This window comes from Enhydra lutris, unplaced genomic scaffold, assembly GCF_002288905.1.
Source record: "Enhydra lutris kenyoni isolate GAN:26980312 unplaced genomic scaffold, ASM228890v2 scaffoldscaffold44, whole genome shotgun sequence".
In the NCBI taxonomy this organism is placed as follows: Eukaryota; Metazoa; Chordata; class Mammalia; order Carnivora; family Mustelidae; genus Enhydra; species Enhydra lutris.
In genome coordinates this window covers 1,089,836-1,110,033 of record NW_019154128.1, presented here as the reverse complement: position 1 = coordinate 1,110,033, position 20,198 = coordinate 1,089,836, and the positions used below count along the sequence as shown (strand labels likewise).

At 36.5% G+C, this 20,198-nt stretch overlaps 2 protein-coding genes across 6 annotated transcripts in view; both read left to right on the top strand.

The window, feature by feature from the left end:
- The window catches only part of LOC111155833 (E3 SUMO-protein ligase RanBP2-like), an 83,847-nt gene extending 72,619 nt beyond the window's left edge, over positions 1-11,228 (top strand). Inside the window, 6 exon segments of the mRNA XM_022516249.1 lie at positions 3,761-3,965; positions 4,243-4,344; positions 8,091-8,236; positions 8,894-9,167; positions 9,301-9,635; positions 10,017-11,228. Coding sequence (XP_022371957.1) covers positions 3,761-3,965; positions 4,243-4,344; positions 8,091-8,236; positions 8,894-9,167; positions 9,301-9,635; positions 10,017-10,322 — 1,368 coding nt within the window. The 3' untranslated portion in view covers positions 10,323-11,228.
- A 2,101-nt stretch (positions 11,229-13,329) lies between these two features.
- LOC111155879 (coiled-coil domain containing 138) overlaps positions 13,330-20,198 on the top strand; it is a 107,572-nt gene continuing 100,703 nt past the window's right edge. For 3 of the 5 annotated variants that reach the window (XM_022516330.1, XM_022516329.1, XM_022516331.1), the window contains exons 1-4: positions 13,330-13,437; positions 14,575-14,632; positions 16,808-16,928; positions 18,162-18,289. In XM_022516330.1, the coding sequence (XP_022372038.1) occupies positions 13,345-13,437; positions 14,575-14,632; positions 16,808-16,928; positions 18,162-18,289 (400 nt within the window). In that variant the 5' untranslated portion in view covers positions 13,330-13,344. Of the gene's footprint in view, positions 13,471-14,551; positions 14,633-16,807; positions 16,929-18,161; positions 18,290-20,198 lie in introns of all 5 variants that reach the window. The other 2 variants (XM_022516328.1, XM_022516327.1) reach the window with 2 other exon arrangements.

Here is a 20,198-nt window from a genome sequence, read left to right as displayed (position 1 = left end):
TATGATTTTTTGATTTGCATGATATGCATTTATTGATTTTTATGAATATGATTTTTTGATTTGCATGATATGCATTTATTGATTTTTATGAATAATATTCCATTGTATGGATATGCCACATTTCATTTATCCATTCATCTGTTGATGGCCATTTGGGTTGGTTTTACTTTTTGGCTATTACAGTAATACTGCTGTGATAGCATAAAACATTTGATACAAACAGAATGAATTTTCTTTGCCTTGTGCTTCAGGTATGTTAAGGACTTCTTTCATTTGTAGTAATTTTTTTTATTTACAGAAGTAAAATTCACTTTTGTGTATGTGTGTCTGTTTTCTCTGAGTTCTTACACATGCCTGAATTCTTATAATTCCCACCAAAGACAGGATAGAATAATTCCAACACACCCAGAATTCCTTTGTATCATCCCTTTGTCGTCAGATCCTCCCCTACTCATATCTTTTAGCAACTGCTGATCTGTTTTCTGTTTCTATATTTTTGCCTTTTCTAGACCAACATATGAATGAAATCCTATACTATAGTATAGGATTTCATATGAATAAAATCCTACAGTATAGGCAATTGTCTATCCCTAAGTAGTATTCCATTGTGTGGCTATACCACAGTTTATTCATTGATCCATGGAAGGTCATTTCCAATTTATTTTGCTCTTTTTCTAGTTTCTCAAAGTGGAGCCATTCTTCATTTCTAGTATAGTTAATGTTCTAAGTTTCTTTCTAGGAACTGTTCAGCTGCATCCCAAAACTTTTACTATGTGGTATTTTCATTTTCTTTCAGTTTAAAATACTTATTTTCCTTGAAATATTCTTTTGGTACATGCATTAGGTAGTATGTTGCTCCCAAATATTTGGTGATATTCCACATATTTTGGTATTGATTCCTAGTTTAATTCCTTTATTGTCTGTGAACGTATTTTGAGTATATCTCAAAATTTCAGTTCTTGCAGGTTTAATGAAGGCTGTCTTGGTGATTATTGTGCACTTGAGAGGAATGTGTAGTCTGCTCTTTTGGGGTAGTGTTTTATGTTAATTAGATCAAGCTAATTGATGCTGTGCTAAGTCTCAATATATTATCTTTGACTACTTTTTTGTTTCCTTATTCTTTTTATTATTGAGAAGACTGTTGCTAGGCATAATTGTAGATTTGTCTGTTTCTCCTATTAATTTTTGCTTAATGTACTTAGAAAGTGTTCCTTCTGCTTCTGTTTTCTAGAAGACATTGTAGGAATTGCTAGTCTGTCTTTCTTTCTTAAATGTTTGATAGAACTCGGTACTGAAACCATTTGGTCCTGGAATGATATTCATTGATGATACATTTTCTTTAGTAGATGTAGGCCTATTCAGATGATCTATTTCTTCTTCTTGAGTTTTGGTAGGTTGTGTCTTTCAAGGAATTGGTCCATTTCCTTTATGTTAATCAAATTTGTGGGTATAATGGTGTCTAAATTAAAATTTATTACCCTTTTAATAGCCATCAATTAAAAGTGAGTAGTGATGGTTCTTATTTCATTTCTTTTCCTTTTTTAAAAATTATTTGTTAGAGAGAGCACAAACAGGGGGAAGGGCAGAGGGAGAAACAGACTCCCCACTGAGCAGAGATCCGCAGGAGGGGCTCAATCCCAGGACCCCAGGATGATGACTGGAACTGGAGCCAGATGCTTTGACTGAGCCACTCAGGCACCCAGAACACCCCTTGTTCCCTTGTTTCATTTTTTTTTTTCTTTTTTTTTGTTTTAGAGAGTTTATTTATTTATTTGACAGAGATAACAAGTACGCAGAGAGGCAGGCAGAGAGAGAGAGAGAGAGAGAGAGAGAGAGGAGGAAGCAGGCTCCCTGCCAAGGAGAGAGCCTGATGCGGAACTCGATCCCAGGACCCTGAGATCATGACCTGAGCTGAAGGCAGTCTCTTAACCCACTGAGCCACCCAGGCGCCCCCTTGTTTCATTTCTAATATTAATAACTTGCATCTTGTTTTCTTGATTAACCTACTATGGGTTTATCGGTTTTTATTGACCTTTTCAAAAAACCACTTTTGATTTTGTTGTTTTCCTCTTTTAATTTCCTGCTTTATTGATTTCTGCTATACTTTTCGTTTTTTTCTAATCTTCTTGCTTTAATTTTATATTGCTCTTTCTCTAGTTTCTTAAGGTAGGAGTTCATTGATTTTAGATTTTTTTTCTTAAAGATTTTATTTATTTGAGAGAGAGAGGGAGGGAGAGAGCACAAGCCCAGGGGAGAGGCAGAAGGAGAGGGAGAAGCAGACTTCCCACTGAGCAGGGATCCTGATGCAGGGCTCAGTCTAGGAACCCTGTGATCATGACCTGAGCCAAAGTCACATACTTTTAACTGACTGAACCACCCAGGCACCCCATTGATCTTCTTAATATATGCATTCAGTACTATAAATTTTCCCTTCCTTGCTTTTGTTGCATTTTGTAAGTTTTGATAAGTTGTAGTTTCATATTTATTTAAAGATATTTTTAATTTATCTAGAGGCCTTTGTATATATGTACTATTTTTAAAAAATGGGTTGTTTAATCTTTTAATATTTGGAATTTCTCCAGCTATATTTCTGGTAATGATTTCTAGCTTAATTCCTTTGTTGACTGAGTATATATACTTTGTATGATTTCTGTTCTGTTGAATTTGTTGAAGTGCGTTGTACGGGCCAGAATGTGTTTTTTTTTTTTTTTTTTTGGGTAAATCATCTATGTTGCTTTCTGTTACTGTATTTTTTCATTTGTAAAATTCCCACTTGACTCTTTTTATACCTTTAGTTTTTTTGCTGAGAACTTGTTATCTTTTCATTTATTTTAAAGAATATTTGCCCTTACATCCTGGAGCATTGTTACAATAGCTTCTTTAAAGTTTTTTTCTGCTCATTTTTTCTGCTCATTCAACACATGGATCATTTCATGACAACCCCAACCCCTGACCAAGGAGAGTTGGCTTTTCCTGGGACTTTTTTCCATCTCTGTCATTGCAGCTTCTCTAGCACCCAGGCTGGAATATGGGTTGGTGGGGAAGGAAAAACCCTGGAAGGTTCTTTTTTTTTTTTTTTTTTTTTAATAGATTTTATTTATTTATTTGGCAGATAGAGATCACAAGTAGACAGAGAGGCAGGCAGAGAGAGAGAGGAGGAGGCAGGTTCCCTGCTGAGCAGAGAGCCCGATGTGGGGCTCGATCCCAGGACACTGGGACCATGACCTGAGCCGAAGGCAGAGGCTTTAACCCACTGAGCCACCCAGGTGCCCCAACCCTGGAAGGTTCTTACCACCGGATTATAACTCAAGTCTTGGGGTTCTTTTTTTTTTTTAATATTTTATTTATTTATTTGACAGAAATCACAAGTAGGCAGAGAGGCAGGCAGAGAGAGGAGAAAGCAGACTCCCTGTGGAGCAGAGAGCCCAACGTGGGGCTCGATCCCAGGACCCTGGGATCACGACCTGAGCTGAAAGCAGAGGCTTTAACCCACTGAGCCACCCAGGTGCCCCAAATCTTGGGGTTCTTAATCCTCCTGCTTTATCCACCTTTCAGAGGCTTTTTATACTTGCTTTATCTGTTTCAGTCCAGTTCAATAGTAAATATAGGTTGGAGTGTAGAATGGGAGAGATAGGGTGAAGTGTGCTTATTCCATTATGTCCAGAATTCTCAAGTCCTCAATTTCTTTTAAAATAGGAATATGATCCTTTTTTTCAGTCAGTATTTAATGGCATAGTTATTTTTTACTTCCTCTTTGCAGAAATCCCAGAGTGAAGAAATAGCTAACACGGCTGACAGTATGTATACAGGTGGGAGCAAAGTGACTGCACCATTTTTATGTAAATCTGAAGAACCTGATTTTATTACCAAATCTGTTAGTTCACCACCTGTTTCTTCTGGAACTGTGGATAAACCTGTAGATTTGTCTACTAGAAAGGAAAATGATGCAGATTCTACAAGCCAAGGTAAAATTTAATACGTTTACAAAAATCTTCTAGGCATATATTACATAATGTCACCTACCTCTGTGTTTGAGAAAATAGACTCAAATGTCAGTTCTAAAAACTCCCTTCCCTTAAAACACATTTGAAACGTATAAAGGGGCATGAAATATTTGTAATAATAACCAGAAAATCATACTGCCTTGTCAACAAGGACCCATTCTCTCTGGGTCCTGGGTAAAAGCTTTGATGTTCAGTATATATTAAATGAAATGTTAAATTATTCTTTTCCTTTTGCCAGTGGAAAGCAAAACAGTTTCATTTGGATTTGGAAGTAGCGCAGGGCTGTCATTTGCAGACTTGGCTTCCAGTAATTCTGGGGATTTTGCTTTTGGTTCTAAAGGTAAGATCAAGAGGAGAGATTTTTAAAGATCATGTTACAGAATCAAACACAACTGAAAGAACTAGTCCTTTGCCACAGTGTTGTAACTAAGTTGGACATTTCTTCCCTCATCTCACCTTCCATTTTGTTTAAGGGTTTTAATGAGGAAGGACTTTTATATTAATTAATTAATTAGTTAATTAATATAAAATTAAAAATAATAATTAATATTATATATTTTACTATTATTTTTGGCATTTATTAATATAAATAATATATTTGACATTTATTAATATAAATAATATAAACCATAAGAATTTTCTCTTAATTCACTATAAATCTTGTTGGTAGTCTTTCCCATCCTGAAATGTAGAACCATCTTTCCAGTTTTGGAATTACCTTGATTTTGCTGCATTGTTCTTTTTTTTTTTTTCTTTTTTTTTTAAGATTTTATTTATTTATTTGACAGAGAGAGATCACAAGTAGGCAGGAAGGCAAGCAGAGAAAGAGGAAGGGAAGCAGGATCCCCACTGAGCAGAGAGCCAATGTGGGACTCGATCCCAGGACCCTGAGATCATGACCTGAGCCGAAGGCAGCGGCTTAACCCTGAGCCACCCAGGCGCCCCAGTGCATTGTTCTTTTAATTATACTTTTGGATTTGGTTTTTGTGAATATTTCAGATTTGTGCATCTGTTTTTTAAGGAGATGATTTTATAGTTTTCTATTTTTCTAGTTTCCTTGATTGAGTTTGAATATAAGGCTTGTGCTGATTTATCACTATAAATTTATGGTTGATGAGGTTTCCCATCTTTTTCAGTGGTTTTTTTTTAGTGCATTTTGTATCATTTGTAGAAAATAATATATTACTTAATTGTCTCAAGTTTATTGGCATATTATTTTCTCTTATAATGACTTTCATATTTCTGATTATAGCACCACCTAAGTTGTTCTTTTTTTTTTTTTTTTTTAAGATTTTATTTATTTATTTGACAGAGATCACAAGTAGACAGAGAGGCAGGCAAAGAGAGAGAGAGAGGGAAGCAGGCTCCCTGCTGAGCAGAGAGCCCGATGCGGGACTCGATCCCAGGACCCTGAGATCATGACCTGAGCCGAAGGCAGCAGCTTAAACCACTGAGCCACCCAGGCGCCCACCTAAGTTGTTCTTATACAAGATGCTTGATTTGTGGAATAAATGTTAATGAAATTATATACTTATATGATTTATGTAATTCAGAATAGCATTCTTCCCACCCACATGCTTACACTTCTTTCACATCACCTGCCATTTATAGAGGCACATGTAAAACTTTCAGAAATTACCTTCAGGTATTGTTTGTTAGGCTGGAATTCATATCCTCACTGATGTCAAGTTGCTATATATTTTTTTAATGTATGGTAGCCTGAAGTCAGAAGATAATGAGCCCTTATAGATATAGTTATCCGTATACAAAAAATTATCAAATAAAAGTTGATGAGTTAGGATGCAGTGTAACCTTTTCAAAGTACTCTATCCATACTGTGCAGTAAAGTGTGAAATAGGCTAGACTCAAACCTCATGACATTTACTTCTCACCACCACTTGTCATTTTTTGCTGAGGTGATTTAGCAAGTTCTTTGTTAACTACATTTCTTACTTTGTTTTCTTCTTAGATCTGGCAGGAATTTGTGCTGTCTTTTCAAAGAAGTACCTTTTGGCTTGGACAGTTCTTCTTTTGTTTGTGTTTCTGATTGATCTTCAGATTTTTTCATTACTTTTCTTTTAAATTAGTTTTTTTTTTAAGAGGTCATAAATTTCACCAGAATGTGGGTATCTATCTTCCTTACTCCTTCCCTCTCTTCCTCCCTCCCTTCCCTCCTTCCTTTCGTTCTTTCTTTTTTAAACTTTCTGATTTTAAACTTTCTGTTTTGGTTGGTTTTTAAGTTCAGAGGAATCTTTTTTTGCTCTCTTATTGTATATTGTTTTTCTGTAATGATTCTTTTTTTTTTTTTAATCTGCTCCTGTCCTTTTTTTGTTGTGATTTTTTTTTTAAACTCATTTTCTTTGCAAGCTCTATTCACATAGGTATGTCAGTCATTCCACATCTGTTGTGTAATATTTAATACAGAAACTAAGAGAATAATAAGGGAGTTCCTGTTTAAAGATCACCCGCCTTTGTCAGTAATCACTATTTTATCATATTTCCTTCAGATTTTGTAATGTTTTTATAAACCTGTTCATATAGTGGAAGTCTCCTACGTACTGTTGCCTAGAACTGTTACTGTGAAATTGTGATTATTGACATGTATAACTTTATGTTTTTACTATAAAATTCTTCCTCCTGGTTTTCAAAAAACCTTGGCTTCATATTAGAATTTCCTGGGAGGTTTTTCATTTTTTGTTTTTTTTTAAAAAGAAAACAAAACATTTTATTGGACTTTCTGGGCATGGTAGCCTAGGCATTGATATCTTAAAAGTTCCTGTGTGATTCTTACAATTCACTCAGCATTAAGAACCACTGAGACATTTTGGAATTTTTCTGCCATACCTCTCAAGGGTCTTTTGGGGTAATTAAAAATTTTTCTTTGCTTGGGAGTTCCTGAACCAGTTTTGTTTTCTGTTTTTTGTTTTTAAGAGAGAGAAAGAAGAGAGTGTGTGTGCATATATGCAAGAGCTTTGGTGGGGGGCAAAGTGAGGGGGGAGAGAGAATCTTAAGCAGGCTTCACACCCAGCACAGAGCCTTTGTGCTGCATGATCTCACAACCCTGAGATCCTGACCTAAGCCAAAATCAAGAGTTGGTTGCTTGACCAACTGAGCCACCTAGGCACCCGTCTTTTGCAATATCTTCCTAAGGACTTTTGTCTTCTTTCTCTTTTTGAAGTTTTTTTTCCTCTCTTTTTTTTCCCCCCTCCCCACTAAATCTGGCTTAGAGGAAGTTACTGTTAATAGATACTCATTCTGTGCTTTCTTCAAGGTGCTGAGTTACTTTTTAAATGATCTATGATATTTTTGCCCCTTAAGAGTTTTTAGCACTGGATATGGAATTTTCTAAGACAGTGATTCATCAACAAGTGATGAAAAGCTAAGAGATGTTTCTTTCCTTTAAGACAGTGAGGAATGTATTAACAGGTTGAGATGGGGATGAAGTAGTAACTAGTTTTCATGTTCTCCAAGGCCTAAGGGAGAGTAACAATAGGGAGTCTTCAGCACCAACAGCCTGGTATCCCTTGAGGATAGTTGGGAGTCAATGAGCCTCTCCCTGTGCTACCTTCTACCATCTGGCCAAGAAATCTAAGCTGCAACAGTAGTTACTTCAGGAAGAAGTTGAGATAGAAAAGCTATAAATGTGTTTAGGCTGCTTTGACTACTTTGGAAGTAGCAGGTGTGGCCTCTTTGAGAGGACATTTTTAGGTTCAAAAGTTATTTTTCATATGTGATAAAATGTTTTATGAAGTAAATTACCTTTGGAGCTGAGCTAATTGTTCAAAATTCCGGGGTATGTGTTAAGAATGTGCTTCATTACTGAAAGTTCTTGCATAGTTCAGTATCATGAAATTTGCCTGAGGCTCAGATGATCTTATCTTTGTAGCTCAAAACTTAAACAGTACTTTGTACTGTGAGTAGTACTGTGTGCTCACTGTGTGAGTTAAACTTGTCAGAGTAATTTAAGCATTTTTACTAAAAGTACATGTCATATCACTGGAAATTACAGGCCTCACGAAAGTAATAGGGGGTTAAAAGCATATAAAATTTGATACCACTGTTTAAATATCCTAATTTATTCATCAGATAAGAATTTCCAGTGGGCAAATACTGGAGCAGCTGTGTTTGGAGCACAGTCAACCAGTAAAGTTGGTGAAGAGGAAGATGGTAGTGATGAAGAAGTAGTTCACAATGAAGATATCCATTTTGAACCAATAGTGTCATTACCTGAGGTAAATATTAAAAGAATGGAACTCTTACTAATAACTTCACATTTTAAATTTAAAACTTGACATAGGCTTGACTTGCAGGACTAACTTTGTTTGCATTTCTTTCAGAATATTTACCCTTTCAAGTGGAAGCTTTTTATTACTATATATATATTTATATTGACACATATATAAATATAAATTCTACATGAAATTGTTGGGAAGAACTAAGTTTTTTCATATATTTTTAGAATATCTTGTTTTCATAATATAATTCTGGATGTAAAAAGTATCCAGTCTCATACTTGCCAAAATTCTTTCAATAAAAAGGACAAGAATGTTATTTTAGGCAAATTACTTTGTCAGTTTTCAACTACAATCAGTAGTTGATATTTCTCTTCAAGAACACTTTTTGGAATCTCTTCTGTCCCATAAAACAATGTATTTACTTTCCAAAAGGAGGAAGAATATAAGAGAAATATTTCATGACAAATCAGGTCTTTACTGCTTCATCCAAATCAGATGTATTCCTAGCCCTTGGATATTACCATTTATCTTGATACTGTAGTTCAAATTCTGTTAATGTCATTGCAAAGACAATATTGTGTGGAATTTGGATCTTTGGAATTTGTCATGTAATATGTTAAAAGCAGCAGCTTATAATTTTATTTGCTGTCATAGGTAGAAGTAAAATCTGGAGAAGAAGATGAAGAAATTTTATTTAAAGAGAGAGCCAAACTCTATAGATGGGATCGAGAGGTCAGTCAGTGGAAAGAGCGTGGTGTAGGAGACATAAAGATTCTTTGGCATACAATGAAGAATTACTACCGGATCCTAATGAGAAGAGATCAGGTTTTTAAAGTGTGTGCAAACCATGTCATCACCAAAACAATGGAATTAAAACCCTCGAATGTTTCGAACAATGCTTTAGTTTGGACTGCCTCAGATTATGCTGGTGAGTTCTATATGCAAATGCTACTTTTTACTTTTTTGGTCTTTTCTAAAATCCATAACAAATACGTAAGACAGCTTATAACAATTATTTTAATATAAAGGTTGTCCCTATGTTGTTTTGTTTTGTTTAATAGATGGAGAAGCCAAAGTGGAACAGCTTGCAGTAAGGTTTAAAACCAAAGAAATGGCTGATTGTTTTAAAAAAAAATTTGAAGAATGTCAACAGAATTTATTGAAACTCCAGAAAGGACAAGTATCGCTGACAGCAGACTTATCGAAGGAGACAAATCCTGTGGTGTTTTTTGATGTTTGCGCAGACGATGAACCTCTAGGACGTATAACCATGGAATTATTTTCAAACATTGTTCCTCAGACTGCGGAGAACTTCAGAGCACTCTGCACTGGAGAGAAAGGCTTTGGCTTCAAGAACTCCATTTTTCACAGAGTAATTCCAGATTTTGTTTGCCAAGTAAGTATTTAATTGTGTATCACAGTTGAAGTCTAGAAAGTGAACCACACTAACTTGGGAAATTTTAGTGTTTTTCTTCAACTGGAATTTTCTTAAGATTTCTTTAGCTTTTCTGCATATTAGTTGGTGTCACATCCAACTTCCTGTCCCCACAAAAACTTTCAACCTAAAATGGTTTAAATTTCTGATACCTTGAAACCTGCTAGAAATGGAGGGTAGGCAAAAGACCTTTCATTTTTGTCTTTCAAAAATGGGTATTTCTTAGTTTTCAAATCACATTCTCAAGGAAGTTGAGTTTTTAGGACTTAACATTGTAGTGGTAGATCTGTGTGTATTTTATTATTTTCTTCAAAATTCTTATTATTTGAAATCTTCTTTCAGGGGGGAGATATCACCAAACATGATGGAACAGGAGGACGATCTATCTATGGAGATAAATTTGAAGATGAAAATTTTGATGTGAAACATACTGGTCCTGGCTTACTATCAATGGCCAATCGAGGCCGGGATACCAATAATTCTCAGTTTTTTATAACACTGAAAAAAGCAGAACATTTGGACTTTAAGCATGTAGTATTTGGGTTTGTTAAGGATGGCATGGATACTGTGAAAAAGATTGAATCATTTGGCTCTCCTAAAGGGTCTGTTAGTCGAAGAATTAGTATCACAGAATGTGGACAGATATAAAATCATTGTTTTTTCTAGTAAATTTTACCTGTATAAACAGTTGAATTGAAGCTTAGCTGTTGTGACAATATGGTAATAATTATGTTCAGCTTTTGAAAATGGACGTTTCCAATGTATAAATGTACAATTGCAGCTTATAGCTGTTGTCAATTTTTAATGTGTTATAATTGACCTTGCATGGTGTGAAATAAAAGTTTAAACACTGGTGTAAATCAGGTGTACTTGTGTTTATGTACTCCTGACATATCTGTATTAAAATGGAATAATACTTATCTTGTTAAAAGCAATAGACCTTCTCAAACTATTGAAGGAATATGATATATGCAATTTAATTTTACCTTTTAAGATACTGGATTTCCTGCATGGATAAATTTACCATTTGAGTAAAGGGACCACAACTTGGATAATTTTTATTTTAGATTTGAGATATATTTGGTAATTTTAAATATTGGTGTGCTCATTTATGCATAGAGACTCACTTATGAATGGGTAGAGCCACAGAGGGTAGAGACTTAACCAAAGTGCTCTTCTATAATCCTTGCACCTCCTGTATAGTTAAATTAACTTTTAAGTAGAGTACCTTCTTTTCTTAAATGATATGTAGTTTCCTGTTCCCTTTCAAAGGTATTAAATTAATTTTTACATTTTAAACAAGTATTTTCTTAGGTTTTTTTTTTTGTTTTTTAACTTCTCTGTCATCTGTTTCTACTACCTCAAACTGCAGCTTGGTTCTGATAGAACTTGAATTTTTCCTTGCAGTTGTTGTGATAAAGTATGACTATTTTAAAAAGGTCTATACCATGTTCTTTGGTTAAAGATTTGCTTTATACTAGATTGTTGCAGTACCTTTTTCTGGTGAATTTTGTAGCAAAAATAAAGTGACAATTGTTAACAGCCATGACATTTAAAAAACTTACTTGTGCATCTAGTTGTTTGTTCATCCTAGAGCCAAAGTAAAGAGGACAATTAAAGTTCTGTAAATCAGACTACCACATAATTTCCAAGGCTCCCAAGAAAGTGACTTCTTTTCAAGTTTGATACATACACACTAAAAATTTATTTGGAAATGATTAGTATCAAAAGTTAGGCAAACTGCTAAAAAGGTGGTGGAGGGGGTTCGTGAGGGGGAGATGTTCTCATCAGCCTACTCAATATACAACTATAAAGAATCTAGAGCACAAAATATTGTGTATTCTGATTACCAACAGTGACTGCCTTCTACCCTCCTGTGTTCTTCCTAGTGAAATCATCTCTCTTTTTTTTTTTTAGTGAAAGACAGTGGCATTTATTCTGTTTGGGGATTTGGAAATAGGTTATCATATAATACCGGTTCAGCCACCAGACAGGAGGGGAGGGATATCATGTGTCTGTTGTGTGTGAGTAATGAATGATGGGGCATTAAATGACAAAGACTTTGTGTCACATTTCAGGAGAGGACTTTGTGATTTCTTTTTGTTACTTAATTGCTAATGTAGTATAAATCCACGACATGTATCCCCCCCCCCAAACTGGCTTGACTTTATATTATATTGTCTCATTAGAAATCTGTTTAAAACAGAGTATAAAAAAATTATTTGTACATTGTAAGTAATATTTGATGGCAAAGAGTATTGGTATAAATGATTTTCAGGTAACTACTTTTTAAAATGATCTTCTAAACCTTTGGCATTTGAAGAACTTGAAAGATACTCCAGAGAATCTAGGATTTGTTAGTCCAGACATGCTGTTGAACATTCACAATTTAGAAAAGTAAAGGATCACACTAGTGTAATTGTATAAATGAGAAAAATTAAGTGGTTATTCAGTTATTCCTTTCAATTAGTCTCGGTTTAATAGAGGATTTGGGTTGGTATACCATCCCAATACATATTGAGCATGTACAAATGCCTGGCCCTGTTCTGGGTATTAGGAAAAGCTGTTAAAAAAAAAAGCACATGTTCTTACATTCATTACATTGCTACAGGGAATTCACATTCTAATACTGCTTTTTTTTTTTTTAAAGATTTTATTTATTTGACAGAGATCAGAAGTAGGCAGAGAGGCAGGCAGAGAGAGAAGGAAGCAGGCCCCCCCGCTGAGCAGAGAGTCTGATGTGGGGTTTGATCTGAGGACCCTGGGATCATGACCTGAGCCAAGGCAGAGGTTTAATCCGCTGAGCCACCCAGGCACCCCCTCTAATACTGCTTTTTAAGATACACATGGAACCGAGGCCAATGGCAGGGCAAGTAAGGGAGTAATCCTTTTTAAAGAATTCTGTGCTTTGCAGTACGTTGTATTCTTGATTTTTGCCTCTTTACAGTTAGCAAAGGCCATCCTGATGAAAGAACACTACTTTCGTATGTCCAAACGCACCCTAAATACAAGTAAGCTATATTAGAGCCAAGAGAGGGTTGCCACAAAGTCAGATTTGGACCGTTCTGGTGACCACGTCGTCTGTGGACGTAGCGTGTACGCATTCCCACATGCACGCAAGGCGCACAGGTTGCGGAGCAAGTGGTGGCTTCCCGAGAAGCCGTGGGGGTGCCTGAGGCTAAGGCTGAGCGCCCTCTGTGAGGGGCCACACCTGCTAAAGTGTAACTGCTGTGGACGGCCGGACTTGTTGTTCGGTAGCAAGTAGCAAAAAATTGGGAGTCAAAGATAAAATGCCACTTATCAGCCCAGTTAACACAGGAGTAAAGGAATTGGTCGTTAAATCATTCAGCAGGAAAAACGTTTGTAACACCAGGACATGTTTAACGTAGTACAGAGAGTGAGAGAAGGACTCCAGTTTGCGCTCCTCTCTCTCGCCTCTGGCTCCCGGGCTCAACTTACGTGGCCGCGCTCCTCTGGCCACGCCCGCCGCCGCCCAGTCAGGCTGGGCCTCCTCGCGTTTCCGCGTTACTCCCGACCAACCCCCCCCCCGAGGGGCGGGGCGCAGCGTGCGTCACGTCGCCGTTCCGTTGCGCGAGCTCCGCCCCTGCGCGCCTCGCCGCTCTGTGTTTGAAAGCTGTTCTCGGGGAGACAACGGCGAGCTCGGCGCGCTATGGAGCCGAGGCTAGTGAAGCCGCCCGGGCAGGATTTGGTAGTGGAGCGTCTCAAAAGCCGCTACGGACTAGGGGGCAGCCGCTTCGCCGAGGTGAGGCCTAGCCCTTCACCTCGACCCTTCCCTGTGCCCGCGGGCCGGTTCCGGCAGGTGTGAAACATCCCGTCGGCGCCTCGCCCGAAGCCTCGGGGCCGAGGTGCAGAAGAAAGGTTCCCGGGCGGGGGAGTGACTCTCCGGGCCTCGAGCCGCTCTGCCGGAAACAGGGTTAGCGAAAGGAGGCGGGAGGAGCAGAAGTCTTTTGTGGCCGCAGATGCTCCCGATGTGGGAAAAACAGATTTTCTACCAGAAAAATCCCTTCACCATAAACTCTTGAAGGTTTATGATGTGTCAGACATGGTGGTATGGCACGTTAATTTACAAGTGACTGGTGTGGAGTTCAAAAAGCAATTTTAATTCCTTTAAAACTCTTCCTATTTGGAAATAATTCCAAACTTAAAGTTGCAGGAATAATGCAAAGAACTCTTTTGGACACTTCGTTTGGATTCACCAGTTAACATTTTGCCACATTTGCGTTACTATTATCTTCCTAGTTTTGACTTTACGTACACCCCTTTTCCCGCTGAACTCTTGAAGGGTAGCTTGCAGGCGCTGTGGTACTTTTACCCCCAAATATGAATACTTAAGTGTATTTTCTAGGAATAAGGATATTCTCTTATATATCCACGGTAATAAATTAAGGAGACTTACCATTTACACAGTAATATGTAATATAGAGTGCGTATTCAAATTTCACCAATTATCTCAATAATGTCTTTTGTAAAATTTTCCCCCGGTGCAGATACAATTCACAAATGAGCATTGCATTTAGTTTTCTGTTGCCTTTATTCTGGAACAGGTTCTTAAGTCTTTGCCTTTCATAATGTTGATATTTTTGAAGAGTATAGGACAACTGAGTTTCTCTGAATACACCTCATGACTAGATAGATAACGGTTTTATGCATTTTTGGCAGGAGTGATGTACGTGTTGCTCCTGTTGCTCCTGTGATGTTGCTTTGTCCCATTATTGGTGATAAAAATTTTGACCACTTGGTTAAGGTAGTGTCTTACCAGTTTGTCCACTCTAACCTTTGTAATTATCCCTTGTACTTAATACATAATTTGTGGGGAACTCTTTTGAGACTGTAAATTGATTCTTAATATATAAATTAAATATGTCTTTTTTCTTTTAAGTATGATTTTTCAAGTTTTGATCAGGCTAAATGGAAGAGAAGATCTCTAACCTCCCCAGGTAAGCTGATGGAGTATTTTTTTATATTTGGGAGTTTTAACATTTAATCAGAGAAAACAGTAATCAAGATTTTGGGGGTTTAAATGTGTAAGATGTCTTTAAAATCGAATGAATTCTTTTTGGTGTTTCAGTTACAGCATTTTTGCCTTTAAAATTGTTAAAAAATAAATAGTGTATTAGGTAAAGAAAACTAATTGCTATTTTTTAAAAGCATAAACTTTTCCAAGTTACAGGGGTAATAATTGTTGCACTGGAAGAACTTATCAAATGTACTTGATAAAGATAATTATACTGTGAGATTGGGTTAATTGGAACATTATGTGGTCATCTGGAACTAACATATATAGCTAATTAACCATTAGTCTTGATTTGCTGATACTTCTTCAGTGATGTTTTTACTAGTAAGTATAATCATTGAATTTTGAGATGATAGCAGAAACAGTATCTTTAAAAGTTTATCAGATAGTAGATTAGAGAATTTCCTTTTTTTTCCAAGTTTATTTCATTTTGAAATTTTGTAAACACTCTTCTGAAACATTCCTTCAATATGAAAAAAAAACCCCAATTATTACTGAGTCTGGTATCTTAAAAATATCTTAAAATTGTATTTTAGTTTTGAAATTTGCCCTACAATTTCCAGCTTTTTTTTTTTTTAAGATTTTATTTATTTATTTGACAGAGATCACATGTAGGCAGAGAGGCAGGCAGAGAGAGAGAGGAGGAAGCAGGCCCCCTGCTGAGCAAAGAGCTGAGGACCCTGGGATCATGACCTGAGCTGAAGGCTTTAGCCCACTGAGCCACCCAGGTGCCCCAAATTTCCAGCTTTTTAAAATATAACTAAAGGGGCGCATGGGTGGCTCAGTTGTTAAATGTCTGCCTTCAGCTCACTTTATGATCCCAGGGTCCAGGGATTGAGCCCCGCATGAGGCTCCCTGCTCTGGGAGAAGCCTGCTTCTCCCTCCCCCAACCCCCCCTGCTTGTGTTCTCTCTCTCACTGTCTCTCTGTCAAATAAATAAATAAAATCTTTGAAAAAAATAAAATATATAACTAAAAAGTATAGCTCATTTAATTTCTGATGGGGAAAAATGCATGTTAGACAAGGGTGCATAGATTTCAATGACATGGATGGAACTATAGCATAAGCTAAGTGCTAAGTGCAATAAGTCAGAAAAAGACAAATACCATAGGATTTCACCCATAGGTGGAATTTAAGAAACAAAACAGATGAACATAGGAGAAAGAAAGGAAAAAATAAGATAAAAACAGAGAGGGAGGCAAACCACAAGAGACTCTTAACTATAGGGAACAAATTGAGTGTTGCTGGAGGAGAGGAGGGTGGGGGGAAGAGGTAATTGGATAATGGGCATTAAGGTGGGCACTTAGGTAATGAGCACTGAGTGTTATACACAACTGATGAATCACTAAATTCTCCCTCTGGAACTAATTGTTAAAAAAATCAGATGATTCAAAAAAGTTTATTTAAATTTCTAAATTTCTTATCAGAGAAGCTCTTTTGCCTTTTACTCAGTCTAGATAGAGGCTAATAGTCTGTTAAATGTTTAGTGTTTAGGGGTGCCTGGGTGGTGCAGTCAGTTAAGTGTCTGACTCTTGGTTTTAGTTCAGGTCACGATCTCAGGGTTGTGAAATCAAGCCCTGTGTTGGACTCCATGCTCAGTGCAAAGTCTGAGATTCTCTTTCTCTCTGCCCCTCCCACTTGTGCTCTCTGTCGAATAAAAAAAAGTTTAATGTTTAAAATACATAAAAATTATAAAATAAAATGTTTAATATTTGAAGACTGATGACATATAATGATTAGGTAGAAAGAAGACTGGATTCTAAATTTTAATCTTTCCATTTGTTGGTTCTGTTACTTGGATAATTTCAGGTAACTTCTCTGGTCCTTAGACTTCACATCATTGGAATAGGGTTAAAGGCACCTATTCTGCTTACTTCATAGTAAGCTAGTTGTTGCTAAGATCAAATAAGGTAATGAAAGAGCATTTTGAAATCAGTAAAGTGCTGTATAAGATTTGATGCCTATTTTCTGAAGTTTTCATTACAGAGACATACAGATAAGAAATCATTAGGTAATTTTGCTGCCTTACCTTTAGAAGCCTAGAATGAGATTAGTATCTGATTTTAGTAATCTCTGCTATTTTCTTTTTTGTTAACAGATGGTTTGGATATCTTCTCATCTGGAGATAAAGTGGGTTCATCATTAAGATGTTATTCTGATGAAGGAAAGCTTTGCACAACACCACTTTGTAGTTCATTCAAACACTTAAATGTGAATTGGTAAAGTACCTTGAATCCTTAGTATTACTCTCCCTTTGGTATCTAAAAAAACTGAGATTAAAGGGAGGATTGTTTATGTCTTTGCTTTTTTTCTGAGAGGAAGTACAAGCAGTCTGAGCCTGCTGAATGGTTGAAGAGACTGAATTATTAATTTTTACTGAGTGTCTCTGTGATAAAAGCATAAACCTAGCATTATGTTTGGTGGTATAATGGAAAGTTATTTGCACAGTATGAAAGATGAAAAATTATTTTTCTGGTTATTCATCCAGGACCCAAATGAACACCCTGCTCTTTTTCTTTTTTTTTAAAGGACCTAGGATAAAAATGAATGCAGAGTTGTTAGGCAGTGATATTTAACTCAGTATCCATTGTGTGTCTACTAGTGTGGTAAGCTATATTTTAGGTAGTTGAGAGAGATTGAAGAAATCAGTCTAGGGTGATGCTAACTACATGCAGAGTGCTGGGTTGTGAGTGGGTGAAACCAATATAAAAACATTGGAAGCTAAGGAGAAATGAAGTTTTGAATTAGATAAAATTAAATGCCATAAATATGTGGCAGAAGGAGGTGCTAAGTGCATCAAGAAGGGGTAAATGTTTGGAAATAATGTTAAATCATAAAGATGTATACATATACAAAATGAACATACATATACAAAATGAACACCTGTTTTTACCTTTTACTAGCTAGGCTAGTTATTTAAATTCTTTAGGTTTCAGTTTCTTTCTGTTAAATGTTAGCTCTTTTAGCTAAAATTATAGCTAATAGCATATCTATTAGCTATATGTTAGTTAGATATTAGTATATCTATTAGTATAGTATATATATATTAATATATATATTAGTATATCTATTAGCTAGATACTAGTATATCTATTAGTATAGTATATATATTAATATATATATTAGTATATCTATTAGCTAGATATTAGTATATCTATTAGTATATCTAATGGTATATCTACCTTACAGAAGTATTAGGAATCAAAAGAAAGAGTATGGAAGTCATAGAGCATTCTACAAGTATATGTCATTTTTAAATTTAGCCCATTGGAATATATAGAAAGTACCTGTAGTGACTTTTTAGGATGAGTGGTTTACTTTTCACATTTTGTTTTCCATGTTTAAACATGTTTGCTTGTTATATTTTTTCAATTGTTATGCTGTTAATATTTGAAAAGCAATTTTGTCTTTTTAAAATGCTGTAGAAAACTTCCAGATTTTTTTTTTTAAAGCCTAGATGATGAACTGGATTCTTTTCAAGATTTGAAGCAACAAGAAACAAAAGAAGAGTTAATTGAGAATGATCATAGAATTAGTACCTCCAAAATAACCAAACAGTCTTTTAAAGACATAGAAAAAGGTAAAAGAGATAATCATTTTAGAATAGTTACTTAAAAAGATGCTTTGTCAGGGCATCTGGCTGGCTCAGTACGTAGAGCATGTGACTCTTCGTCTCAGGGTTATAAATTTAAGCCCCCACATTGGGTGTAGAGATTACTTAAAAATAAAATCTTTAAAAAAGTAGCTTTGTCAAGTAGAGCACATAAAGCTTATCCCATAGTCATAACACTGGTCCTCAGGTGTATGTATATTTCTGTGTTCTGTATTTTTGTAAGCCATGAGATATTAACTGTGCTTATTGTTAACTAAAGGAGAAGAGAAAAATAAACTTCATTTTCCAGAAGTATTCTTATGTTCTCAAAATTACCAAAATAAGTTAGTAATCAGTTGAATATTTTTTATAATGTCTTCATATTTCTTCATATTAGTATTTGTTAGGAAGTCATTAAATACTGTGGTAGAATTGAGTAATCCTTTAATATTTTAAGACAGTACTCCAGATTACTTAAGGTATAGCTTCATCAGGCACTTATTTAGTAACTCTCTGTACATGTCATATTTTTTTTGTTTTTTGTTTTTTGTTTTAAAGATTTTATTTATTTATTTGACAGAGAGAGAGAGAGCGATCACAAGCAGGCAGACAGGCAGGCAGAGAGAGAGAGAGAGGAGGAAGCGGGCCCCCCGCTGAGCAGAGAGCCTGATGTGGGGTTCGATCCCAGGACCCTGAGATCATGACCTGAGCTGAAGGCAGAGGCTTTAACCCACTGAGCCACCCAGGTGCCCCTGCATGTCATAGTTTTGTCAGCATTTCAAGGCAACAGGCAACCAGAGTGGCTGCAGGACTTTGAGAACAGTGTTGCCCCTTTGATAGCCTTTTTGCATCTCTTCTGGGCATATATTGTCTACACACAACACATGCTCATTTCTCCCTTCCCACTCTTCATCATCCTCTTTCTATTCACCTCAGCATTTGAAAGTGAAAAGTAATTCTGCCTGGACTTTTGTTTCTTGCTACGTGGTGTATTTTCCCACTGAAAAACAATAGAAAATACAGGATAATGTAAAAGAAAAAAAGTTGAATGTATTTAAAAGTTGACATAATTAAGGAATATTTAAGCTATGGAGCGTGAAATGGGAACCTAGAGAGGCAAGCAAAGCAGTGAAAGTGTCTTTCACTTTGGGGGGTACCTGGGTGGCTCAAGGGCACCCTTGATTTCAGCTAGGGTTGTGGTCTCAGGGTCCTGGGATTGAGCCCAGTGTAGGGCTCTGTGCTCCACTGGAGTCTCCTGGGATTCTTTCTCCCTCTCGTTCTGCCTCTCTTCCCCCTCCTATACGCTAAATAAATAAATAAGTAAATAAAATCTTTTAAAAAATGGAACTTTCACTTTAGGGGCATTTGCTGAACTGAGTGAGGTGCAATTTTTTTTTTTTTTTTAAAGATTTATTTATTAGGGAGTGTGTCTGCTTGCATGCACATGTGGAGGAAGGGGAACAGAGGGAGAGGGAGAAAGAATCCCAAGTGGACTCCCTGCAAAGTGCAGAGCCTCACATGGGGCTTGATCTCACTACTCTGAGATCATGATCTAAGCCGAACTCGAGGTGGTGCTTAACAGACTGAGCCAGCCAGGCCCTCTAGAACTTTTTTCTTTGTTAAAAATTTGTGTTATTGGGGCGCCTGGGTGGCTCAGTGGGTTAAAGCCGCTGCCTTCGGCTCAGGTCATGATCCCAGGATCCTGGGATCGAGCCCCGCATCAGGCTCTCTGCTCAGCAGGGAGCCTGCTTCCCTTCCTCTCTCTCTCTGCCTGCCTCTCTGCCTACTTGTGATCTCTGTCTGTCAAATAAATAAATAAAATCTTTAAAAAAAAAAAAAATTTTGTGTTATTTTTTTTTTTTTTATTTTGGCTCCCTAAGGTCTGTCCAAGATGGGG